The 27,523-nt window shown below is 37.2% G+C and overlaps 1 protein-coding gene and 1 long non-coding RNA gene across 3 annotated transcripts; both read right to left on the bottom strand.

Annotated features, from left to right (window-relative positions):
- Positions 1 to 3,981: 3,981 nt before the first annotated feature.
- LOC112741723 (probable ADP-ribosylation factor GTPase-activating protein AGD6) lies at positions 3,982 to 7,656 on the bottom strand. The gene is made up of 4 exons (XM_025790812.3): positions 6,518 to 7,656; positions 6,228 to 6,272; positions 4,934 to 5,488; positions 3,982 to 4,267 (listed from the first exon to the last, which is right to left on the bottom strand). The coding sequence occupies exons 1-3, from the start codon at positions 7,316 to 7,318 to the stop codon at positions 4,940 to 4,942; spliced, it is 1,395 nt and encodes a 464-aa protein (XP_025646597.1). The 5' UTR covers positions 7,319 to 7,656; the 3' UTR covers positions 3,982 to 4,267; positions 4,934 to 4,939.
- A 17,522-nt stretch (positions 7,657 to 25,178) lies between these two features.
- LOC112741715 (uncharacterized) lies at positions 25,179 to 27,518 on the bottom strand. 2 transcript variants are annotated; one of them, XR_003171581.2, is made up of 4 exons: positions 26,851 to 27,514; positions 26,490 to 26,620; positions 25,995 to 26,415; positions 25,179 to 25,566 (listed from the first exon to the last, which is right to left on the bottom strand). It is a non-coding gene; the product is annotated as an uncharacterized lncRNA (long non-coding RNA). The 2 variants fall into 2 exon arrangements; XR_011871916.1 differs by lacking the exons at positions 25,995 to 26,415; positions 26,490 to 26,620 and having other exon boundaries at positions 26,851 to 27,518.
- Positions 27,519 to 27,523: the final 5 nt, after the last annotated feature.

Raw genomic sequence — 27,523 nt, 5'->3', positions numbered from 1 at the left:
CCGTTGATATTCACATTCTAAGATTGTGTAATCAAATTATTAATCCCCTCATTGTCGCACCGTCTTTCTTGAAATCTAAATCTCCTTTTAACCCTCTTACCCTCCTGTTTTAAACAAAGCATCAGCGGACGATGATCCAAACCAGAATAATCTAAGTGTAAAAGAAAAATTTTGGGAACACTAATCTCCATGCCATGATTGTCAATGTTCTTTTCAACCTCTCCTTAATAAAGTTTCTGCCGAATTGCATGTTATTCCATGTGAATTTTTCACCTTTAAAACTAATGTCCACCAGATTCCCAGCATTTATAAAGTTGCTAGATAAATGTTATGGATTTCGGCCTTTTCCCCGCTTTCCATGATGAGCCCGAATAGCATTAAAATTTCCAATAACTACCTTCTCCTCACCACTTGCCTCCAAATTCTGCAATATCTTAATATACTGCGTCTCCCTAGCTGCCTCTTTCGTTTGCATATGAACTCCAATTATCTCCCACTTTGATTTAGAGTTATGATTTTCAATCACGAAGTGAATAAAGAAAGTGTCATGTTCTACTATCCGCACAATGTCTTCATCTCTCCATGTCACCAATAACCCTGCTGCTTGTCCAATAGAATCAACAATAAACATTGAGTTAAAACCCACTCTCCTCAATACTCCCTCAACAGTTGGGGTATTAGTCTTTGTCTCATACCTCAGAAGAATGGGATTTACAAATTCCTTTTATGTTATAAACTGAATGAAATTTTCTTAAACCCCGACAGTTTCACATTGTCATCTTCATTCCTCTCTGGATGCCAATTGTTGGGTGACACCCTCCCCCTCCACTTCTTCTTGACATAGTTTGTTAATACTGAAACTCTTCCTTAATCCTCCTGACCTCCTTTTAACTCAGAGTATCAGTTTATTTGCTTGCTTTTTCTAGCAAACCTTTTAAGATTCTACCTTGTTGATTCCATCATACCCGTCACTCCTCCAATTTCTTCAAAGATAAAAACACTCCACACACTATTAGGGTAGTTTGTGTCAATCTGCTTTCCTAGTTCTCTTTCTTTAATCTCCTGTGCATCACTCTTACTCTATCCCTCTCCCTTATTTTTTTCAATCAGTCTCAGTGAGCTTTGAACTTTCTCTCCATCCCCCGTGTTCTACAAATTCTTCTCCTGCATCAATAGACTCGCAAATTCCTTCAACAAACTTACTGGAGTTATTTTTTTTATTGCGCTGTTCTCCTACTTTAGTTGGGTTAGGACAGTTCGGATGGTTGTTCTCTTTCTTGTCATCAACACATCTCTTGAATTGACCTTTTTGAGCCATGCTCTCCACCCTTCTTCATCCATTCCTCCTTCGACCAAATTTTATAAATATTTTCCACAAGTCCTGAGTTCATGACTAATATGATCACACCAATAGCAGAAATTACCAATCCTTCATATTTCGAATGGAGATCAATAATTCTGTTATTGGTCCCTGAGATTCTCAGTTTCCTTCTCAAGGGTTTTGCGATGTCCAGCATTACCTGCACTTTCAGTACCTTGTCCTCCTTACCCTCATTGAGAATATATCCACATCCATCACCTTCCCTATCGTCTCTCCAACCCTTCTACCCAACCTTTTAGTTTTACAATATTTAGGCAGTCCCCACAATTGTATCCATATAGGAAGATTGCATAATTCCAATTTATTGACAGTTGAATCTTTCCTCCACCTTCTCAAAATTATATATAACTTTTGAACGGCTAAAGAGTCCCTTTTTCCACCTTAAGCATATCAATCTCAATAAAACTGAAACATATTACCTCCAACTTCTACCACTTTAAGCTCCTCCGGTTGTCTCCAAATAGCGTTAAGGGCGCCTTTTAGCATCTCTACATTAATAGATCGATTTGCCAAAAGCCGTCCTATCAAGCTTTTTGAGTATTTATTAGACCTTTCTTTATATCCTCATCACCAAATGTGATAATTTGATTGTTTTCATCCCCAATAGGAGGATTCTCTCGTTCACGAGAAGCAGCTGATGCTGCCATGATCACTCTCAAGGCATTCAATGTGTTTGACTGGCAAAATAAGGACTACTCTAAAAAATCCTAGCAGAGCAGAAAAAATTCTAACAGAGCAACATAATCTTACTTCATCTATGCTTCACATATTTGATATGTAATATCTAATCTTTTGGATAGTATAAACTACTGTTATATATATTGAAGTAAAACTAATATACAACAAACAACAATAACAAAGCCTTGTCCCATAAAGTAAAACTAAATATATTGGAACTAATATTTGAAGTAAACACTTTTTCAATAATCAAACTGATATTAGCTTATACGCACTTATTTACGTTATTTTTAAAACATGTTATTGCTCGCCAATCTTACCGTTCTTCCATTTTAGTTAGTTAGTCACTATAGTACTATGTGTAATGTACTATAGTTCTTCGTGTGGTTTGTTTTAGTTGGGAAGATGAACACGAAGGATAGATTGAGTTATTTCAATATAGCTGCAGATAAACCAATTTAGATTGGTTTAGTAGTTAATTCATTAGTCCACATAAACAAGTGTATGGAGTTCGAATATGGCATATGCATGTAGCAACCCATTGGCCAGCATAGCAAACCCTAAAATTGAGCTCCGATTCACGACGAATTAGTCCTTGTCCTGTCAAGTTAGAGAGTATCGGAGAAAACAAAAAAAAAAGTATAGTTGCAGATGATAATGCTAATGTGTGCGTTTTGCAATTCACAGCTGGAGAGCGTTGAGCACCTCTTTATTGGCTGCAAGTTTTTCTAGAAGCTCTGGTGTGTAGTGTGTATCGATGCAACAAGTAGGTAGGCTTTGGGTTATGCCAGAGGTGTGGCAAAATTGGATTGTTACTTTCTTCTCTATATTATGGTTAACATGGACTTCTACGAGGTGATTTTTGCCAATAGAAGATTTGATTTTGGGAGCTTGTGATAAGATGCAAAAGGAATTGTGAGCAGTGGAATAGTTGAGACTCTTTTTAGCTACTGCAACAGATGTTAAAGTGACAATTAGGAGTGAAGGGGGCTGGCTAGAGGGATCCAACTTGAAGAGATGACATATGAAGATGATGTTAAGCATTGGCAGGTGCTGGTAATTAGTATTAGAAAGGCTAAGGCTTGGTTTCTTAAAATTTTTATTTTTCATGCCTGCGCTCCAATGTCATCTACCATCAAGAATTGTTATTTATTTGTTTATGTCATGTATTAGTGTATCCTTAGTGGTAGTGGTAGCCTTGTAGGTGTTAGAGAGTATGTGTGGTTCGTTTCTTCCCCACTCCCCTTCTGTTCTATGATTGTTGGTGTGGGTTGGGCTTTTCCAATCTTAGCCAATCCCAAAGGAAAAAAAAAATCTTTTGAAAGATATCTTTTTTTTTTTAAATTGTAGTGTAGTATTTATGTTTGATAAATTAAATTAAGAATAATTTTTAATAAATACAAATAGTAATAATTGTATTTGATAAAATATTTTTTATAATTAAAAAAATTATAATAAATATAAATATAAGAATAAATTTAAATATTTATTAATAAATAAAATTACATTAAATTTTTTATTTTCATAAATACAAGCTAATTTTAAAAAAATTATTCCTTAAAGTGCTTTTAAAGATACTCTTATCTTTTAAAAACGGTAAACACAAAAATACAAAATATATATTATTTTGATAGAATTACTATTATCTTTTTTATTTACCATACATAAAATGCAACCCTTATACTTTTCGCAACGCTTATACTTTTGAAAAGTACAAGTACATTTTTGAAAAATTTTACCAAACTAAATATTTCCTAAACAAGAGCATTTGTCTTTGGCAGCCTTGTTTGTTTGGTTATTTTTTACTCTACTTTTGAGTGTTGAGTCTGTTGCCAGTTTTCAAAATATAAAATAAATTAATTGTAGCTTAGCCGACTGATGTAATATCATCTCATCACAGTTCTGCATTGCAATAATTCTGCTAAGCATTTAAATTTGGGAACCTAGAATTAAAATACTTTACCACCACATGTTCACAAAAGAATACATAGTAAAAAAGTACAAGGTTGAAAAAAAATTTCAAAAAATGGGGAAAAGGCTTAATAATATAATAACCTCAACAGAATAGCTTATATTTGGATCACATACATAATGTATATAGTAGTATCTCTCTGCTCGGCCTGCATGTCATCAGCCCTAATGCTACCAAATCTTCTTTTTTTCCAATTTTTGGAAAATGCTCGATGTGGCAATAACAACGGATCAAACCTGGTCCAAGAAGTGTGACAAATGATGAATATTTTACCTTATGCATTTAAATCAAGGGTAGAAGATTAAAAAATGCATAACAAATCATCATAATGAAACGATGAGTTTCTAATTCCAAGATGCTTATTATGGTTGCATAACCAAGGGAGGAGAAATGTATAGAATCTGAATAGTATAGAAAGGTGGAAATCGTTATTCAATGGCTCACAATGGAGTATGTATATGTCCGAGCAAATATAGGGTTTAATACGATTTAGTTAAAACCAGCAATCTAACATAGAAGCTTACATGCATTTTCATTTTTTAGTATCTGTCGTCGGGATTTGGAAAACCAAAAAGAGAAAATGGCAAAAACAATAAAATCCTAAATACTTAAAATGAAAACACAAACTAACAACCTAAATTCTCTCAAATTTTGGAAGGGAGAAAAACATGGAGGAATGAAATGAAAAATTCATTAAGAAAAGGCGAATGCATTGGTCGTCTCCTATGTACATCAACTATCCATTTTATACGAAGACACCAAAAAAAAATCCACTTTATACGAAACTATTAATTGTCATTCTTTTTCAAATAATTAGAGACAAGTTATCTTTTAAAATTTTTTCAAAAAAGGAAAGTTTACCCAAACAAAAATGTCTTGGATAGGGTTGCATTATCACAAACCTTGTCTTAGGCAAAGCCTGCCCCTGTCCAGCCACCATCGGATTTCCCATAGTTAGTAACACCTTTCTTATCTTTAGATCCACCTTCATAATAAGAATGATCAAATCCATCATCTTTGTCATCATCCCAGCCAGCCCATCCATCGTCGTTATTTGCCGCCGATCCTCTCGCTGGTTCTTCCTTCCTGGAACCTTTGTGCCCCCAATCATCCCAAGAGCTTGAATTTTGAGTTGTTGATCCATTTGCTGGTTTTCCATTCCTACTACCTTTATTGTTCCAATCATCCCAAGAACTTGAGCTGTGGGTGTTAAATTGCTTAGAAGAGGATTGTTCAGTTCTGGTAGAAGAATTCCATCCCTGGTTCTGTTGATTGAAATCCTGATGGTAACCATTCCTGCCACTCTCATTTTGTTGCCAATTATTGTTCATTCCATTTGAGCCATCTCTGGTGTACTCTTCTACCTTCTCTGAAGCCATAGCTATGACACCTTTCATTATACCCCATGTCTTCTGAGTGACATCATTGACTTTTTGATCATAACCACCTTCTTTGACCTGAATCAAAGAATAAAGAATTTAGGCAAAGGGCATAATCAAATTTTATACTTGAATATATATGACTCCCTCCCCTAGTAGATGCACCTAATATCTTCTGAAAGGAGTAGACATATGCAGAGTAGCTAAGACGAAAAGCATGACGAGCGAACCTATTTACCAACATACTGATTTAACTAAAAACTTGAAAGAAAAAATTTGTATGATTTTCAGCTGCATTTTGCAAGCTTTTCACACCGGTTGACTTAAAATTCTTTCAGAAGTTAAAACAAGTGGTACTGATGGCATGTTTGATTCATGTAGTCTACTTTACCAGTGCACTAGTGCAGGACATGCTTTAATTTCTATTCGTTATATAGCATAATAAACACGGAAAGAATTATAGTCCAAATTTGTAAGGAGTATTATTTCGTAATGTCAAGAAAAAACAAAAAAAAACTATAGTCGTTTTTGTTAAGGTGGCTACTTCCATCGAGACAAATGATTTGGTCAAATATGTTCAATCAAATATATCAAACCATCTAACATATCACAATGTCTTCACCGGAGAAACAACCTTTTGTTAATGAGGCGGTTCATTAAACTCTAGAGGAAGCAATACACCCAAAGCAATTCATGTAACAAAAAAAGCAGAGCAAAAGAAAACGCCTTGCTTCTAATAAAATCATTTTCCTCAGCTATGGAAATGGAACAAGTAGCTAAAAATAATGGCTTGAAGGAACAGAGTTAGTGTAAATACCTTAGAAGCAGCAGTCTGAGCCGCCAACGATAATTTACCAAACCCCTGAACACAAGAACAAAATCAACCGAAGAAAGAGGCCACAAATTAAAATCAATTCAAAACAGGATCTTCTAACGTGGAAATTGCACACAACAGACCGAATAAAATGGTGAATCTTTAATTTATTATTAAAAAATTTATAAAATATGAAAAATTCAACGTTGACGATATGCAGATGACTGAAGACTCGGTCGCTTGCAACGTCTACTTGAGAGACTGTTTTAAATTCAACTAAGAAACAAAGTCACCTGCGAAACGACGGAGAAATAGTCGTTTTGCTGATTGATCCTCTGCGCCGCCATGGGCGCAGGACTCGATCCAAAACCGACGTATTTCCCTCCCTTCGACGGCGGAAGCCCCTCCGGCCGCGACTCATTCTCCGCCATCTTCCTCGCGAAGAAGCTCTCCTTGTTAGCCGCCGAAGCCTCAAGCTGCGACCGCGTGTAAATATCCTCACTCGACTTAGACCTCCCCGCCACAGCACCGCCACCGCCAACACTTCTCACATCGCCAGCAGACTGATTCCGTCGCAAATCCCCGCCGAAACCATCATCGGTTCCCCAATCCTCCCAATCGCCGTCATTCCGCTTGTTCCCTCCTCCCCCGCCGTTCATCGGAGGCTTTCCCTTTCCAGCAGCGAATCCTCCAGCGAGATCCTCCCTCTGAACAGGCGGATCGCGCCACGGCCGCCCTTCGGCAATTGCGGCGATGCGATCACGGTAGATAGCGGCGGCTTTGGTGTTGTACTTCTTAACTATATCAGTTTCCTTGGGAACAGAATAAGAGGCGAGGAAGGAGTTGAGGTTATTGTTGCCCCCAGCTTCCATCTTCTTGAGCTGGATTTCGGACCATGCGTCCATGGTGACGGATCGGACGAAGGAGATGTGCACGCCGAGGCCGCGGTGCTTGCCGGAGCACTCGAGGCACATGAAGACGCCGTAGGAGACGGAGGCCCACTGCGGGTTCTTCTGGGAGCAGTCTACGCAGATCTTGTTTGCTGGTTGGGACTGCAGATCCCGAAGCCGCCGTGACGCCGCTGCCGTCGCCATCGATGGCTGCTGGTGGGAATGGAAGGGTGGGAGTGGGCTGGGTTCGGTTGGATTGGGTTGGTGGCGAACAGAGAAAAGCTGAAAAGGGTGTGTTTTTATATGTTGTGTTAAAACGTTAGTGATTGGGGTATTTTTGGGATTAGAGAAGGGTGAAAGATGTTTATAGTACGTAATTACGTTACTGATTCGGATATTTGGGTTGTCAGATGGAAAATATAGTAGTAACCTGTGGTAAAAGTCTAACGACAATTGCTAGCTACCTAGGATCACCTTCAATCATTATCTTTGATCCAGTATCTCCAGGCCCTTTTTCTATTATTTAAATAAAAAATAATTATATATTCATAAATTAAACTATACAAATTTGGTTAATTTTTTAGATATTAATAAAAATTGGTGTAATCTTTTAATATTAAAAGTTATTGTGTTTTACAAAATTTTTGGAACTATAGAATTTACAGAACGTGAATTGTTAGATTAAATTTTTTAATTTATAAAGATAATACACAGACAACAACGTATTGTATTATTTAAGTATTATTCTGATATTAAATAATACAATATGCAGCTTGTGTATTGTAATTTAATATTAAATTATAATACACAGTCATTGAATTGTAAAAACATAGATTGCAAATTGTCAGTACAATACGTATGCTGTGTATTATGCTTAGAACAGTAATCCTAAAATATTGTAAAACTCTATTTTTTGTAACATTAATGTAAAACTCTCTTCGCTCTTCCATATTAAAATAAAAAATCCTACAAATTTTACCGATATAAACATTTAGTTATATTTTTTCCTACTGGAACAACAAAAATTAAAAATAGGACAAGTTATCAAAATAAATTATTTATAAATTAATATTATGAATTATAACTTTTAAACATTATATAAGAAAATGTAATTTTTATTGATTTATAAAAGTCATAAGGGAGATAGAGTGAATTAGTTATTACACGTAAACCATAAAAAAAGTATAGCGGTTTTCGTTATAGAATACCAAAAAAAAATTGCAGCACACCTCCAGCGGTTTCTTCATAAACGCCTAAACTACATGAACTGCGAGAGGGGTATAGCGGTTTATACTTACCTATAAATCCGCCGAACCCAATTGCAGATTTTTCATTTTGACTGAGTACCAACTATTTTAGGGAGAGTTGTTTGTTTAGAGAGAGAACTGTGGATTGAAAGGGAAGGAAGAAAAGGATTGGAGAAGATTTGGGTACCTAAAATTCTTAAGGCGTGGAACCATGGCGAACGAAGGCAGGTTATACCGATTCAACGGTGTTGCGCATGTTACCAGCGGCATCAATGAAGAGGTCATTTTGTTTTCTTTTAGTTATTAAGTTTTATAACATAATATGTAATATTTAGGATGCAGTAATTAGAATACAAAATTTAAGATATGTAGCTTAGTATTTGAAAGTTAAGATTTAAAATTTAAAATTAAGGATATAGTATTTAAGTAGTATGTTTATCTTAAAGTAATTGAGATTTAGGGTTTAAATATTAAATATAATTTTTAAGGTTTGTAGGGTTATTTTTTAAATATGGTATTTGAAAACTAAGATTTAAAAGTTTAAATTTTAAATTTTAAATTTTAAAATTAGTTTTGTAGTTTAGTATTTAAAATTTAAGAAATTTTAGAAATAGAACTTAAGGTTTGTATTTTATTATTTGAAATTTAAGATTTAAGTCTTAAACTTTAAATTTTAAACTTTAAATTTGATAATATAGGACTTATAAATTTAAAAGTTGGAGATTTTTACTTGTTCTAAAATACATTTAGATCTATGAAACAAAATTTGATGAAAAAGTTCATAAGTATTGTTTTTCTATTTTAATAAAATTAGCTTGAAAAATAATGTTAAATGAAGTATATCTAAAATTTTAGTTAAGATTGGTTAAACAGAAAACTTGTAGTTTTTGTGTCCGATTATAATTTATGGTTTAAACTTGTAAGTATTGAAATTTCATTTGGTGTGGTTATTTTTCTCACATAATGCAACCAATTAAGTGTATTTACAGTGTTCGAAGATAACAGAATATACCTTTGTATGATAGGATCATACCCTATTTGGAGAGGGCTGGTTTGTACCACCTGGCTAGGCTGAACACACGTTGGTTCTGGTTGGATGAGTCCCTAGTCAGTGCATTCATTGAGAGGTGGCGTCCTGAGAATACCGTACACATATACGCACGTGCGTACATTATGATGCTGCTATCCACTCAATTGTTTGGTGACAAGAGTGGAAGTCGGATACATATACGATGGTTGCCGATTGTGGCAAGGCTTGACGAGATGTGGCACTTACAATTGGGATTCGGCTACGCTGGCATAGCTATATCAATGCATGTGTCGAGTGGCCAACAGAAATGTCACGAACTTGCCAGGCCCCCTCCAGCTATTACAATCTTGGATATTCTGGCGGTTTCCGACTCTCAGGCCCCATGAATTTGACGACTTTTCTTTTCCGTTGGCATCAAGGTTCGAGAAATGCACTTAGACTTTCATTATTTGTTTCCAGTTATCAATTTTTGAGATCCCAGATTATTTATTCATATGACATTGTCATCCTTCATATGTTCCTCCCACTTCAACCTTTCATCATCCATTGCATTCACATGCTCTGGTTCAGTTTTCGATCTAGCCTCCTAAATATCACGACCTTTGCCATTTGCACCCTGTTCATACAAGCCATTTGTATCACTAGTATCACGATTCTTGATTCGCCCACCTCTCCTACCAAATTAGAACATCCTTTTTTGGTATGATTCAATGGCACATGAGCTTTGCCATGGCTTTCTTCTTCACCCATTCCCAACTGCGGTGTTTCTATCACATGGCTTGCCAGCGCTTTTGCCTATTCTGCAATGTCATTCCCATGACCAAAGCTGTCGTGGTTAAGGGCATGGACCTCCGATGGCGCTGCTAGTGATCCTCGGTGGTTAAGGGCTCATGATCCTCGATGGCCAACACTCGTCGTCTCTTGTGCACACGGATCATGCATCGCTACACCCTACCAATCCTCAACCACCAACAACGCATAGGGAACGCTCCTCGAAGGAGACCTAGTGCTGCAACCTGCGGGTATAGCAACAACCTGATTTGCAATGGTTTGACCCGCTTTATCACCTCCAGGCCACCGCCCATCACCAATCCTTCCCTCACTTGGCCCATCTTATCTACGAGTATTTGTTGGCCTAATATCATAATGGCCCAAAACAGCACAATCCCTCATTACTTTTTGTTATATTTATCTCCTTATTAAAATATTGGCACATCCAATATGTTTTCCAATTCATTATGTCACCCGCGGAAAATCCAATACACTAATTTGTATTTTTCTGAGAAACCATTCTTTCTGAATCATCATCCCCATAATCCTCACCTCCATTAATCTCTTTCAATTCATTTGGGTCAGTTTCTTTTTTTTTTTTTGAAGAATTTTAAATACTCTTGATTTCATTCATTTAAAAACATGTCGTGAATTATTGTTCTACCCTTCTCTTTATTGTAGTCCTTCATCCCTGCCACCATTAATTCAGCCACGGGATCCCACACCACCGTCAGCATTTTCATTCTTCTGTTGCCTAAATCATGGTTTGTCTTCATTGTTCGTGAATTTTTACCATCCAGAAAACTCTCCGCTCCATATATCTCATGCCTCACCTCCTTTACAAAAATATCAAACCCACTAGTGCCAACTATGATGTGAATCTGTTCACTAATAACATCAAACACACATGTATTGTTTTAAACTCTTCCAAAGTTGAATGATAAGTCTGACTCTGTCACTTCATCACACTGTACTACTTTTTTCCGTTGTCCACCTATCGTTTTAAACATTTCTACAGGCCATACATGCAGCGGCACTCCAAAGCATTCTAGCTAAACTCTTCTTATCTAACTAGGTTCTGATTCTTTCCATCTCCAAACACTATAAAAAAAATTGCAGGAGACTATTCATTTTGAAAGTAAAATACAACTCCGCATGCTTCACAGATCAAAAGTTAATAGTGCCTTATATGCTCCGAGCTCTCAGACTTGAACAACCTGAGACAGATCCTTGCTAACTGCCTTCTTTAACACATTAAATTCTATGACCATGGTTGTTCCCTCAACTAGACTCCTTGATAGTCAACCCATATTCGCTTTTGCAACTGTCACCTTCAATCTTCTTTGTCCATCCATTCCCGTTTGGATCGTTAATCGCTACATTCTTCATCTCCCTTTCCCCATTTGGGTCTTTAACCACTGCATTCCTCGTTACCACTTTTTCATCTGCATGAGTAACCATATTGTTCCTACGTTGAGTCTCCCTATTCTCAACAGCATTCTTTCCTCTTTCTTCATCATGCACCCTTTGTTCCTTCTCTCCCATTGTCCTTCTACACTCAGCCTCTCTCATTGAGATTGTCTTGCCTCTTAATCGCATGTGATCCATGTCCGCTATAGCCTTCAGGGTCTCCTTTCATCGCATACCGTATAAAGGCAAAAAGATATAGCATGCCATTCTTTCTCTTCCAAGAAAGATATATATCGTTGATTCTTCGTATCCAATTAAATAAGTGAAATAACTCTCATTTCGAGATATCTTCTGATAAATTGTTGACAAAAATTGAGGACTTATTTTTCAAAAAATGATACTCTTCTCAATTCCAAACTCTAGAATCCTTTAAATGTTGATATAATTTTCTAATTCTACCTCACTCTGTGATTTTTCCCTCTCTCTCACACACTCTCTCATTTTTTCATTGTTAAATTTTTAAATTAAAAATAATCTATTAATCTAATTGACTAGTAATAAATGATACTAAACTTTTCATCAGTCATTAAAATATCTAAGAAAAAAAATAAGTGGTGAAAAATTCGATACTCACCGAGTCATGGTTTTTGCTGTGGTCTGTTGTTTTCTTAATATTTAGAATATATCACACTTTAAAAACTTGACGTTTCCCTCACATTTAATGCCATAGGAAAAAAAAGGAGAACATTATAATAATTAGTGGCTCTTTCCACATTATAATCTCTCATAAAAATGGGCTAAGTTGTTCATGTTTTTACATGAATTCAATAATTTCAATTTTATTTTTTTATGGAATGTAATGAAAGAGCTGGTAAAAAAGTTATTATAGCATCATATATTTATCATCCTAAAAATGGAAGGTCTATTGTTAGTATATGCCAAACTTCGTTCGGTTATTCTTATTGTGTGCAGATCCTATGATTTCTCTGTTTATGTCCTGCCGTGTGACTACAACTTAGGCTAAATACTTGATGGCATAATTACATAAATTCACTTGTTAGGTAAGGTATAACATATCAATTCGTGCATATTAAATAACAATTTATTTGCATATTAGAATGTCATGAGTATACTTTTCACATAATATATTTGTGTGTGATATGGTGTCATACTGTCATGTACCGTCCTAGTACCAAAACGTATTGTATTCCGTTCAGTTTATCTCCTCGGTCATAATCAAACTGCTTGTGGAGGTATTCTCCGTAATCATCATGGAATTTTATTAGTAGAAATTGATTCTTAAATAGCTATTTTGTTCTGCACTAATAGGCAATAGTATCCCCGGGACACATTCCTCTATCTTCTACTTTTAGTTGCTGTCTTCCTAGAATTCACTCTTAACCTGCAAAGAACTTGATGGTTAGCATCTCTCATATCTTTTACATTTTACTACCCTACTAACATTATTGTGAACATCAAAGAGGAATTAAAAATTATGGATGATTTAATAATATAAGATATGTTAAAATAAATAAAAGCTAAGTAAAAAATAAAATATAATTACATTAAAATGTATATTTAAATTCATCATAATAATATAAGAGGTTATCGAAACTATGTCTTATATATATTACTACATTAACCAAATTTATAGTTAATTATTAATTTATTTATTTTATAATATTTAACTCCACATATACTACATATGCGGTACATAGTCAATCTCAAACCCGGATAAAGGAGGAGGGCTGTGTTAGGTCTTTGACAGCCAACATAAAAATTTAGTCGAATCTTCACGACATGGATCAAAGACGTTATTGTGCTAAAGCTAGGTCGTTGCCCGAAAGCAACGCGCTGTATGGCTCGCATACAATGTCAAATGAGCAAGAGTCGCTGCATTGGTGTTCAGGTATAGTGTTAAATGAGCAAGGATTCCTGCGTTTTCATGAACGGATGATGGTAAATAAGCTAGTTTACAAAAAAAGGGGTAAAGATAAAGATCAGAGTGACAAAATGTTGAGATTTGGAACATGGAACAGAGGCACTCTAACAGGAAAATTCATGAAAGTGATGGATACTATGACAAGAAGAAAGATTAACATCATGTGCCTTTGATGAGCGGATAATTTGTATGCTTTTTGGCATTATTTTTAGTATGTTTTAGTTAGTTTTTACTATATTTTTATTAGTTTTTAGTTAAAATTCACTTTTCTGGACTTTACTATAAGTTTGTGCATTTTTCTGTGATTTCAGATATTTTCTGGCTGAAATTGAGGGACCTGAGCAAAAATCTTATTCAGAGGCTAAAAAGGACTGCAGATGCTGTTGGATTCTGACCTCTCTGCACTCGAAGTAGATTTTTTGGAGCTACAGAAACCCAATTGGCGCGCTCTTAACTGCGTTGGAAAGTAGACATACTGGGCTTTCCAGCAATATATAATAGTCCATACTTTGTCCGAGATTTGATGGCCCAAACTGGCGTTCCAAATCAGCTCAAAACTGCCCGGCGTTAAACACCGGAACTGGCACAAGAATGGGAGTTAAACGCCCAAACTGGCACAAAAGCTGGCGTTTAACTCCAAGAAGAGTCTCTACACGAAAATGCTTCAATGCTCAGCCTAAGCACACACCAAGTGGGCCCGGAAGTGGATTTTTATGTCATTTACTCATTTCTGTAAACCCTAGGCTACTAGTTCTCTACAAATAGGACCTTTTGCTATTGTATTTTCATCTTTGAATCACTTTAGATCTTTTGATCATCTTTGGATGTCTAGTTCTTAGATCATGGGGGCTGGCCTCTCGGCCATGCCTAGACCTTGTTCTTATGTATTTTCAACGGTGGAGTTTCTACACACCATAGATTAAGGTGTGGAGCTCTGCTGTACCTCGAGTATTAATGCAATTACTATTGTTCTTCTATTCAATTCAGCTTATTCTTATTCTAAGATATTCATTCCACCCAAGAACATGATGAATGTGATGATTATGTGACGCTCATCATCATTCTCACTTATGAATGCGTGCCTGACAACCACTCCCGTTCTATAAGCAAACAAGGCTTGAATGTTTATCTCTTGGATTCCTTAATCGGAATCTTCGTGGTATAAGCTAGAATTGATGGTGGCATTCAAGAGAATCCGGAAGGTCTAAACCTTGTCTGTGGTATTCTGAGTAGGATTCAAGGATTGAATGACTGTGACGAGCTTCAAACTCGCGATTGTGGGGCGTTAGTGACAGACGCAAAAGAATCACTGGATTCTATTCCGACATGATCGAGAACCGACAGCTGAATAGCCGTGCTGTGACAGCGCGCGTTGAACATTTTCACTGAGAGGACGGGACTGTAGCCATTGACAACGGTGATGCCCAACATACAGCTTGCCATGGAAAGGAGTAAGAAGGATTGGATGAAGACAGTAGGAAAGTAGAGAGACATAAGGGACAAAGCATCTCCATACGCTTATCTGAAATTCTCACCAATGAATTGCATAAGTATCTCTATCTTTATTTTATGCTTTATTCATAAATCATCTATAACCATTTGAATCTGCCTGACTGAGATTTACAAGATGACCATAGCTTGCTTCATACCAACAATCTCTGTGGGATCGACCCTTACTCGCGTAAGGTTTATTACTTGGACGACCCAGTGCACTTGCTGGTTAGTTGTGCGAAGTTGTGATAAAGAGTTGAGATTGCAATTGAGCGTACCATGTTGATTGCGCCATTGATAATCACAATTTTGTGCACCAAGTTTTTGGCGCCGTTGCCGGGGATTGTTTGAGTTTGGACAACTGTGGGTTCATCTTGTTGCTTAGATTAGGTATTTTTCAGAATTTTTAAGAATGAATTCTAGTGTTTCAAGGTGATGTTCTTATCATCACCAAAGCTGATTGATCTTCATCAATTTAGCTCTTGAATGCAATGTCCTGCTGAAGCTTGGCTAGCCATGTCTAATTCCTTTAGACTAAAGCTTTAGACTAGCATTGCATGATTCATGGAATTCTTATTAAAAATTTTGAATCTCTTTATTTTCTTTTTCCACATAATTTTCGAAAAATCCAAAAAAATTACAAAATCATAAAAAACCAAAAATATTTCTTGTTTGAGTCTAGTGTCTCATTTTAAGTTTGGTGTCAATTGCATGTTTTTGTTCTTCTTGCATTTATCATGTGTCTTCATTGATCTTCAAGTTGTTCTTGATGATTTACTTGCTCTGATCTTTAAATTCTCTTGTTTTGTGTGTTTTGTTGTTTCTCATATGCATTCTCAATTTGTTAGTGTCAGTAGTATACAAACTTCTAAGTTTGGTGTCTTGTATGCATTGTTATTTGATTTTAGTTGCATTTTGATTTTTCCTCATCATTAAAAATCCAAATTTTTTTTTAATTTGTGTCTTTTCAAGTCAATAATACAGAGAATTAAAGATTCAAAACATACAACGGAGGAATTACACAGAAAAAGCTGGGCGTTCAAAACGCCCAGTGAAGAAGGAAAACTGGCGTTTAAACGCCAGCCAGGGCACCTGGCTGGGCGTTTAACGCCCAAAAGGGTAGCATTTTGGGCGTTAAACGCCAGAATGTATACCATTCTGGGCGTTTAACGCCAGGATGGCACAAGAGGGAAGATTTTGTTTTCAATTCAAATTTTTTTTCAAGTTTTCAAAATTTTTCAAAATCAAATCTTTTTCAAATCATATCTTTTCAATCATATATTTTCAAAATCAATTTCTTTCCTTTTTCAAAAATACTTGCTAACAATTAATGATTTGATTCAACATTTCAAGTATGTTGCCTTTTCTGTTGAGAAAGGTTTAATGTTTGAATCATATCTTTTCTTGTTAGCCAAGTCATTGATTTTAAAAATCAAATCTTTTTAAATTGTTTTTCAAATCATGTCTTCTTAATCATATCTTTTTAAAACTATATCTTTTCAATCATATCTTCTTAATCACATCTTTTTCAAAAATAGCTTTCAATCATATCTTTTTGATTTATAATTTCAAAATCTTTTTCAAAAATTACTTTACTTCTTTCTCAATCTTAGTTTTCGAAAATCATCAATCAATTTTCAAAATGTTTTTAAAATCTTTTTAATTTATTTTCGAAAATTTCTTCCCCTTTTCTCACATCCTTCTATTTATGGACTAACATGTACAATTTGAACTCTATCTTTCTAAGTTCGAATTCTTCTACCTCTTCCTTCTATTTTTCTTTTCCTCTGACATCTCAAGGAATCTCTATACTGTGACATAGAGGATTCTATATTTTCTTGTTCTCTTCTTTTTCATATGAGCAGGAGCAAAGACAAAAGCATTCTTGTTGAGGCTGACCCTGAACCTGAAAGGACCTTGAAGCGAAAGCTAAGAGAAGCTAAAGCACAACTCTCTGTAGAGGACCTAACAGAAATCTTCAAAGAAGAAGACATGGCAGCCGAAAACAACAACAATGCCAAAAATGCAAGGAAGGTGCTAGGTGACTTTACTGCACCTACTCCCGACTTCTATGGGAGAAGCATCTCTATCCCTGCCATTGGAGCAAAGAACTTTGAGCTTAAGCCTCAATTAGTTTCTCTAATACAATAGAATTTCAAGTTCCATGCACTTCCATTGGAAGATCATCATCAGTTTTTATCTGAGTTCTTGCAAATCTGTGACACTGTCAAGACTAATGGGGTTGACCCTGAGGTCTACAGACTTATGCTATTCCCTTTTGCTGTAAAAGACAGAGCTAGGATATGGTTGGACTCACAACCTAAAGAAAGCCTAAACTCTTGGGAAAAGCTAGTCAATGCCTTCTTGGCAAAGTTCTTTCTACCTCAAAAATTGAGTAAGCTTAGAGTGGAAGTCCAAACCTTCAGACAGAAGAAAGGTGAATCCCTCTATGAAGCTTGGGAAAGATATAAACAATTGATCAGAAAGTGTCCCTCTGACATGCTTTCTGAATGGAGCATCATAGGTATCTTCTATGATGGTCTGTCTGAACTGTCCAAGATGTCATTGGATAGCTCTGCTGGAGGATCTCTTCATCTGAAGAAGATGCCTGTAGAAGCTCAAGAACTCATTGAAATGGTTGCAAATAACCAATTCATGTACACTTCTGAAAGGAATCCTGTGAACAATGGGACGAATCAGAAGAAAGGAGTTCTTGAGATTGATACTCTGAATGCTATATTGGCTCAGAACAAAATATTGACTCAGCAAGTCAATATGATTTCTCAAAGTCTGTCTGGAATGCAAGCTGCACCAGGCAGTACTAAGGATGCTTCATCTGAGAAAGAAGCTTATGATCCTGAGAACCCTTCAATGGAAGAGGTGAATTACATGGGAGAATCCTATGGAAACACCTATAATCCTTCATGGAGAAATCATCCAAATCTCGCATGAAAGGATCAACAGAGACCTCAACAAGGTTTCAACAAACAATAATGGTGGAAGAAATAGGTTTAGCAATAGCAAGCCTTTTCCATCATCTTCTCAGCAACAGACAGAGAATTCTAAGCAGAGCCACTCTGACTTAGCAACCATGGTCTCTGATCTAATCAAAACCATTCAAAGTTTCATGACTAAAACAAGGTCCTCCATTAGAAACTTGGAGGCACAAGTGGGTCAGCTGAGTAAGAAAGTTACTGAACTCCCTCCTAGTACTCTTTCAAGCAATACAGAAGAGAATCTAAAAGGAGAGTGTAAGGCCATAAACATGGCCGAATTTGGAAAGGAGGAAGAGGCAGTGAGCGCCACTGAGGAAGACCTCAATGGACGTCCACTGGCCCCCAATGAGTTCTCTAATGAGGAACCATGGGAATTTGAGGCTCACACTGAGACCATAGAGATTCCATTGGATTTACTTCTGCCATTCATGAGCTTTGATGAGTATTCTTCCTCTGAAGAGGATGAAGATGTCACTGAAGAGCAAGTTGCTAAATACCTTGGAGCAATCATGAAACTAAATGACAAGTTATTTGGTAATGAGACTTGGGAAGATGAACCCCCTTTGCTCACCAAAGAACTGGATAACTTGACTAGGCAGAGATTACCTCAAAAGAGACAGGACCCTGGAAAATTCTTAATACCTTGTATAGTAGGCACCATGACCTTCAAGAAGGCTTTGTGTGACATAGGGTCCAGCATAAACCCTATGCCTCTCTCTGTAATGGAGAAGCTAGGGATCTTTGAGGTACAAGCTGCAAGAATCTCACTAGAGATAGCAGACAATTCAAGAAAACAAGCTTATGGACTTGTAAAGGATGTTCTGGTAAAGATTGAAGACCATTACATCTCTGCTGATTTCATAGTCCTAGAGACTGGGAAGTGCATGGATGAATCCATCATCCTTGGCAGACCCTTCCTAGCCACAGCAAATGCTGTGATTGATGTTGACAGAGGAGAATTGATCATTCAAGTGAATGAAGAATCCTTTGTGTTTAAGGCTCAAGGATATCCCTCTGTAACCATGGAGAGGAAGCATGAAGAGTTTCTCTCAAAACAGAGTCAAACAAAGTCCCCACAGTCAAACTCTAAGTTTGGTGTTGGGAGGCCACAACCAAATTCTAAGTTTGGTGTTGAACCCCCACATTCAAACTCTAAGTTTGGTGTTGGGAGGTTCCAACATTGCTCTGAGTATCTGTGAGGCTCCATGAGAGTCCACTGTCAAGCTATTGACATTAAAGAAGCGCTTGTTGGGAGGCAACCCAATGTTATATTTATCTAATTTCCATTGTTATTTGATGTTTTCTATAGGTTGATGATCATGAGAAGCCACGAAATCAATTGAAAAAGCAAAACAGAATGAAAAATAGAAAGAAAAACAGCACACCCTGGAGGAGAATCTTGCTGGCGTTTAAACGCCAGTAAGGGCAACAAATGGGCGTTTAACGCCAGAAAGGGGCACCAGACTGGCGTTAAACGCCAGGAAAGGGCAAGAAGTTGGTGTTAAACGCCAGAAATGGGCACCAGCCCGGCGTTTAACGCCAGAATTGGCATAAAGAGCATTTTTGCTTGCCACTTGGTGCAGGGATGAATTTTCTTTGACACCTCAGGATCTGTGGACCCCACAGGATCCCCACCTACCCCACCACTCTCTCTCTTCTTCACCCATTCACCAATCACCTCAACACCTCTTCCCCAAAAACCCCTCACCTATCAAATCCCACTATTCTCCTCACCACTCACATCCATCCTTCATAAAACCTCACCTACCTCACCATTCAAATTCAAACCACTTTCCCTCCTAACCCACCCTCACATGACCGAACCCTACCCCTCTCTCCACCCCTATATAAATCCATCTTCACTCCTTCATTTTCACACAACCAAAACACTACTTCTCCCCCTTGGCCGAAAAACCAAGCCACTTCCATCTCCTCTATTTCTTCTTCTTCTACTCTCTTCTTTCTTCTTTTGCTCGAGGACGAGCAAACCTTTTAAGTTTGGTGTGGTAAAAGCATTGCTTTTTTTTTCCATAACCATTTATGGCATCTAAGGCCGGAGAAACCTCTAGAAAGAGGAAAGAGAAGGCAAAAGCTTCCACCTCCGAGTCATGGGAGATGGAGAGATTCATCTCAAGGGTGCATCAAGACCACTTCTATGAAGTTGTGGCCATGAAGAAGGTGATCCCCGAGGTCCCTTTCAAACTCAAAAAAAGGTCAACTTTAATCAAAGGTTGGACCAAGTCCTCATGGACATGAGAAAATTCTTCATCATGAAATCCCTGAGATGCCTCAAGGGATGCACTTTCCTCCACAAAACTATTGGGAGCAAATCAACACCTCCCTAGGAGAATTGAGTTCCAACATGGGACAACTAAGGGTGGAGCACCATGAATATTCCATTCTCCTCCATGAAATTAGAGAAAATCAAAGAGTCATGAGAAAGGAGCAACAAATGCAAGGAAGAGACATTGATGAGCTCAAGCACTCCATAAGATCTTCAAGAGGAAGAACAAGCCGCCATCACTAAGGTGGACCCATTCTTTAATCTCCTTGTTCTTTATTTTCCTGTTTTTCAAATTTTTATGCTTATGTTCATCATCTATGTTTGTGTCCTGTGATCATTAGTGTCTTAGTGTCTATGCCTTAAAGTTATGAATGTCCTATGAATCCATCACCTTTCTTAAATGAAAAATGTTCTTAATTGAAAAAGAGAAGAATTGCATGAGTTTTGAATTTTATAATAGATTAATTATTTTGATGTGGTGGCAATACTTTGGTTTCTGAATGTATGCTTGAACAGTGCATATGTCTTTTGAATTTGTTGTTCATGAATGTTGGCTCTTGAAAGAATGATGAAAAAGGAGACATGTTACTGAGGATCTGAAAAATCATAAAAATGATTCTTGAAGCAAGAAAAAGTAGTGAATTAAAAAAAAGAAAAAAGGAGATTATGTGCGAAAAAAAGAGAGGAAAAAGAAAAAGAAAGAAAAAAATAATAAAGTCGTGATCCAAGGCAAAAAGAGTGTGCTTAAGAACCCTGGACACCTCTAATTGGAGACTCTAGCAAAGCTGAGTCACAATCTGAAAAGGTTCACCCAGTTATGTGTCTGTGGCATGTATATATCTGGTGGTAATACTGGAAGACAGAGTGCTTTGGGCCACGGCCAAGACTCATAAAGTAGCTGTGTTCAAGAATCAACATACTTAACTAGGAGAATCAATAACACTATCTGGATTCTGAGTTCCTATAGAAGCCAATCATTTTGAATTTCAAAAGATAAAGTGAGATGCCAAAACTGTTCAGAGGCAAAAAGCTAAAGCCCCGCTCATCTAATTAATACTGATCTTCATAGATATTTTTGGAATTCATTTCATATTCTCTTCTTTTTATCTTATTTGATTTTCAGTTGCTTGGGGACAAGCAACAATTTAAGTTTGGTGATGTGATAAGCGGATAATTTGTACGCTTTTTGGCATTGTTTTTAGTATGTTTTTAGTATGTTTTAGTTAGTTTTTACTATATTTTTATTAGTTTTTAGTTAAAATTCACTTTTCTGGACTTTACTATGAGTTTGTGTATTTTTCTGTGATTTCAGGTATTTTCTGGCTGAAATTGAGGGACCTGAACAAAAATCTGATTCAGAGGCTAAAAAGGATTGCAGATGCTGTTGGATTCTGACCTCCCTGCACTCGAAGTGGATTTTCTGAAGCTACAGAAGCCCAATTGGCGCGCTCTTAACTGCGTTCGAAAGTAGACATCCTGAGCTTTCCAGCAATATATAATAGTTCATACTTTGTCCGAGATTTGATGGCCCAAACTGGCGTTCCAAATCAGCTCAAAACTGCCCGGCGTTAAACGCCGGAACTGGCACAAGAATGGGAGTTAAACGCCCAAACTGGCACAAAAGCTGGCGTTTAACTCCAAGAAGAGTCTCTACACGAAAATGCTTCAATGTTCAGCCCAAGCACACACCAAGTGGGCCCGAAAGTGGATTTTTATGTCATATACTCATTTCTGTAAACCCTAGGCTACTAGTTCTCTACAAATAGGACCTTTTGCTATTGTATTTTCATCTTTGGATCACTTTAGATCTTTTGATCATCTTTGGACGTCTAGTTCTTAGATCATGGGGGCTGGCCTCTCGGCCATGCCTAGACCTTGTTCTTATGTATTTTCAACGGTGGAGTTTCTACACACCATAGATTAAGGTGTGGAGCTCTGCTGTACCTCGAGTATTAATGCAATTACTATTGTTCTTCTATTCAATTCAGCTTATTCTTGTTCTAAGATATTCATTCGCACCCAAGAACATGATGAATGTGATGATTATGTGACGCTCATCATCATTCTCACTTATGAACGCATGCCTGACAACCACTCCCGTTCTACAAGCAAACAAGGCTTGAATGTTTATCTCTTGGATTCCTTAATCGGAATCTTCGTGGTATAAGCTAGAATTGATGGCGGCATTCAAGAGAATCCGGAAGGTCTAAACCTTGTCTGTGGTATTCTGAGTAGGATTCAAGGATTGAATGACTGTGACGAGCTTCAAACTCGTGATTGTGGGGCGTTAGTGACAGACGCAAAAGAATCACTGGATTCTATTCCGACATGATCGAGAACCGACAGCTGAATAGCCATGCTGTGACAGAGCGCGTTGAACATTTTCACTGAGAGGACGAGACTGTAGCCATTGACAACGGTGATGCCCAACATACAGCTTACCATGGAAAGGAGTAAGAAGGATTGGATGAAAACAGTAGGAAAGCAGAGAGACGGAAGGGACAAAGCATCTCCATACGCTTATCTGAAATTCTCACCAATGAATTGCATAAGTATCTCTATCTTTATTTTATGCTTTATTCATAAATCATCTATAACCATTTGAATCTGCCTGACTGAGATTTACAAGATGACCATAGCTTGCTTCATACCAACAATCTCCGTGGGATCGACCCTTACTCGCGTAAGGTTTATTACTTGGACGACCCAGTGCACTTGCTGGTTAGTTGTGCGAAGTTGTGATAAAGAGTTGAGATTGCAATTGAGCGTACCATGTTGATGGCGCCATTGATGATCACAATTTCGTGCACCAGCCTTCAATAAACAAAATCGGTCGATGTGAAGACTAGGGAGTTAGATACCTTTGGGTTCAAACTTTGGTATACAAAAAATGTGAGGAATAGAAATGGGTTAGGTATTATCGTGGATAAGCAGTGGAAGAAGGATATAGTGGATGTCAAGAGGGTAGATGATTGGATCATCTCTACCAAACTTGTGGTGGAAGTAGGTACTTTTCTTGTGATTAGTGCCTATGCACTGCAAGTAAGTTCGGATGAGCAACACCAGATAAGGTTTTGGGAGGATCTAGAGAGTTTGGTCCAAGACATTCCTTCGCGATATAAGATTTTCTTAGGAAGAGACTTAAAAAGAGAAATGACTAGGTATGGAAATATTTACGGAGGCCATGGTTTCGGGGTGGTCAATACCGAAAGTAAAACTATTTTGGACTTTACACTACAAAAAAAGGGTTTATGCTCACGATAAAAAATCGTGACCATAGCTAGTGAAAATGGTGACCATAGGTCTATTGTAACGGTTTTTGACCTATGGTCACGGTTTTTCCACCATGGCCTATTTTGTCATGGTCATAAACCTATGGTCACGGTTTTTTTATCTATGGTCACAGTTTCTATTGTCACAATTGTATTGTTCAAATTCTGGCACTTTAGGCCACGGTTTTTTACCGTGACCAAAGGTTAATCTTTGATCACGCATAAAAACCATGACCATAGCCTAATCCATGGTCACCCCACCTTAAAACAGTGACCATAGCCTTATCTATGGTCACGGCTTTTACTGTGACCATAGCCTCTATGGTCACCCGACTTAAAACCGTGACCATAGCCTTATCTATGGTCATGGACCATAGCCTCTATGGTCACCCCACCTTAAAATCGTGACCATAGCCTTATCTATGGTCACGGATTTTACCGTGATCATAGACTCTATGGTCACCCACCTTAAAACCGTGACCATAGCCTATATGGTCACCCACCTTAAAATCGTGACCATAGCCTTATCTATGGTCACGGTTTGGCCTCTATGGTCACTCCACTTAAAACCGTGACCATAGTCTTATCTATGTCCACGGTTTTTCACCGTGACTATAGCCTTTCGCCGTAACCATAGTCTTATCTATGGTCACCCTATTTTAAAACTGTGACCATATCATACTCTGTTTTATGAGATTTATTTTTTTAAAGCATATTATGATAATCACAATTTAAGTCTAAAAATGAGAAATTCAAGAAATCTAGATCATAAAATTTTTATTATAAGCTAGATATATGTTTTGTCCAAACAATACAAATCAAAATACGGTATAATTTATCCATTACATGTAATACCGAGTAAAGTTTGTTTACAAAAAGTATATAACACATCAAAATATTACATATATATATATATATATATATATATATATATATATATATATATGACCCATCCCATCTCATATTGCTATGGAAAATATTTTCTTCATATCATGTCCTCTGGTAGCAAAAGAAATAAACATGTTAGAACAGAGAACATTGTACACCTGAAAACAACACTAAAGAACATAATAACAAATAAATAAATGCACAAAACATTGTACACTATTGGTTTCTATTTACATTTCCTCTTTTTTGCTATTTCCAAATTTTTCTAAAATAAAAGAGAACGAATTCACAAAAGAAACAAGCTTTAGATTCTGTTTCCAGAAGAAATACATTACCCTACCTCATAACATAAATCCAAAACATAAACATACGAAAGAAATTAATTTCATCCCTATCCAAAGGTGAAATAGAATATACTTAACATGAAACAACTACCTGGGTGCACATTTTTCAGAATTAGTATACATGTCTTAAACTCAATAAATGTTTGGCTGAGTTAAATCTGCTCCCCCTAATAAATTCTCTCTCTTCAATTTCAATTTTGATTAAGTCATAGTTTTTGTATGATAATTAAGTATTCAATTCAAGAAGAGTTTAGCTATGAATATGTATAGATTAAAAGTTGTATCTAAAGCAAAAATTGGTTGCATTATTTTGAGAAAGAACAATTACCAATCGCCAAAGCATGTAAACTTATATTTTTTCATTTAAAGCTCTAAACGACACAAGAATAAATTCAGAAATAGATTATTTTTCCGAACATCTGACTAGATGAAAATATGTATGCTCGCCATCTATCAATTGTATTTTACATGTGTATATAGAACCAGTTACTGTCTCATATATAATCACAACCAACAAGTTTATAGCAGTTAGTATATCAGATAAAGTAAATCTAAATACTATATTTTACTAAGTTGTGTCAAATATGCCATACATGACCTGACAGTAGCTGGCTACTACATCTCCTCAGCACATTTTGCAGTGCATCAAATAGCTTAAAGAACCTATTACATTTTCCAGGCCATCAACTGATAAAGCTGTTATCACAACTGTTAGATCTTGATCATCAAACTGTCATCAAACTGTCTCAATATGGCATCTTCAATGTCTACAAGACTCTGTTCAACATGACAGAAATAGGGAGTGGAAAACGGACATAAGCCTTCAAGATTTAAAGTACATTATCAAAATCATTTACTTTAGCAAACCATTCATAAAAGAAGGGATTTCTACGGTGACAGACACAAAATGATCTGCATTATTAAATTAAATCAATTAAGCCCCACCAATTACATACAACACAACATCAGTGTCCATATAAATTAAATTTGTGTAAGGAATCATTATTTTAGAATGTCATACGAAATATAATCGAGATGTGCTGTATGCAAAGGATAGGAGATTATTTAATTTTAGTGATATAGGAACCTCTATATATTGCCTATTATGTGACATTTGAGAGAAAAATAGAACTATTTTCACCGTAAAATGGTTGATGAGTAGTTTGGGTAAAAGAACTTATGAATATCTTACTAATGGTGCGTACTTAGCTGCTTAATTGATCTCAAGAACCTTATAGAACACCAGGTACATTTATTTCGGTGGAGCAGATGAAGATATGACCCAAATAGTGACATGGACATGACACATTGACACTTAAATTCACTCAAGATTAGTGTGGTGAGATCGAACGGCTTCAGGGGTTTGATCCAACGCCTCTCGAAGCTTGTAAACAAGCATCTCGAACAACACAAACGGAGCCCCTTCGTAAAAACTCCCAATCAGAAGCAACTCATTCCCCTCACCTTCTTCATCATCAGCCATCGTCTGCACTGCCACGTAAGCCACCGCATTCGCGTGTCACACGCACGACCCCATAAGATGACTGATGAGTCGAATTGTCTTATTAAGTCAAATATAGCACTAAAATGATGCCGAGATGGATAAATATGATGACCTCCTAATATCTGGAGACAAAAATATTCATGTGAACAAGCTAAGCTAAACCTGATGCCAAAATTCATTCATCAAAGCAATTTACCTCATTCTTTACTTCTTAAAGAAGCCAATTGAAGTCTGCCGATCAACTAAATAATACCTTAAAGAAATCTTGTTGCAATAATGCTTCCTAGTGAGTCATACAGGAGTATGTACGGACCATGCAATTTTAGTCTTTAGATAAATAATAGTGTGTAGTGATCCCACAAAAAGAAAAATAAAGAAAACACAATATCAGCATGTGGAAAAGAATGAACTATTTACACACAAAGGACACAAGGAATACATAATTGAGATTTAATGACACAAGAAACATTTCAAAGCAAACCCCAATAATATAAAATAATTGAGCCAAACAGCAATAGTAACGATACATAATTGAGCTAGAGTAGTGACAACAATACCTCCGGCAGCAAGAGAACAAATGGGTTCATCTCCAATGGCGGCGGCAGAGACAAACTTCGACGGCAGCGACGTTGAGCAGAAACGGTGGAGGAGCGATGCTCATTCTCTTCGGGCCTTGTTTATCTCTCTCTCTCTCTAGGTTTCTTCTACTACGACGGCGGCACCTTCAATTGATGATGACGGCGGCTCTGACCACACCAGCGGTAATGGCGACGGTCCCTCTCATCTCTGTCGTGAGCTTCCTTCTCGATCGTGCCTGTCTCTCTCTCCCTCTCACTCCACTGCGAACCTCTCTCTTTCCCTCGTGCTCAATGGCGACGGCAACGACTTCCTCCTCCATCGCGTGACAGCGACGGCAACGCAATGGCGGTGCGGGACGGCTCCTCCTCTTCGCGTCTTCTTACTCTCTGCTTCTTCTTAGTTCGATCGCCCTCACTCTCCCACTCTTCCTTGTGAGCATCGACAATGACGGCGGCTGCCAGCCCCGTCGGCGCCGTCTCCTTCCTCCTCCCTCTCTTTCCTTCTCTGTTTTCCCTTTCTCTTTCTGCGTTTCCGTGGGTATGTGTGTGTGTGTGTGTTACCGTGAAAAGGGGGGTTGAGGATTCGTATTTTGGGAAATTAGGGATTTGGGGGTTTAGAGTTAGGGTTTGTGATTTTTAATCTGGGAATTAG

The sequence above is a fragment of the Arachis hypogaea genome, chromosome 2 (assembly GCF_003086295.3).
Source record: "Arachis hypogaea cultivar Tifrunner chromosome 2, arahy.Tifrunner.gnm2.J5K5, whole genome shotgun sequence".
Classification (NCBI taxonomy): Eukaryota; Viridiplantae; Streptophyta; class Magnoliopsida; order Fabales; family Fabaceae; genus Arachis; species Arachis hypogaea.
Note: the sequence above shows the minus strand (reverse complement) of the source record. Positions and strands in the feature narration are given on the sequence as shown.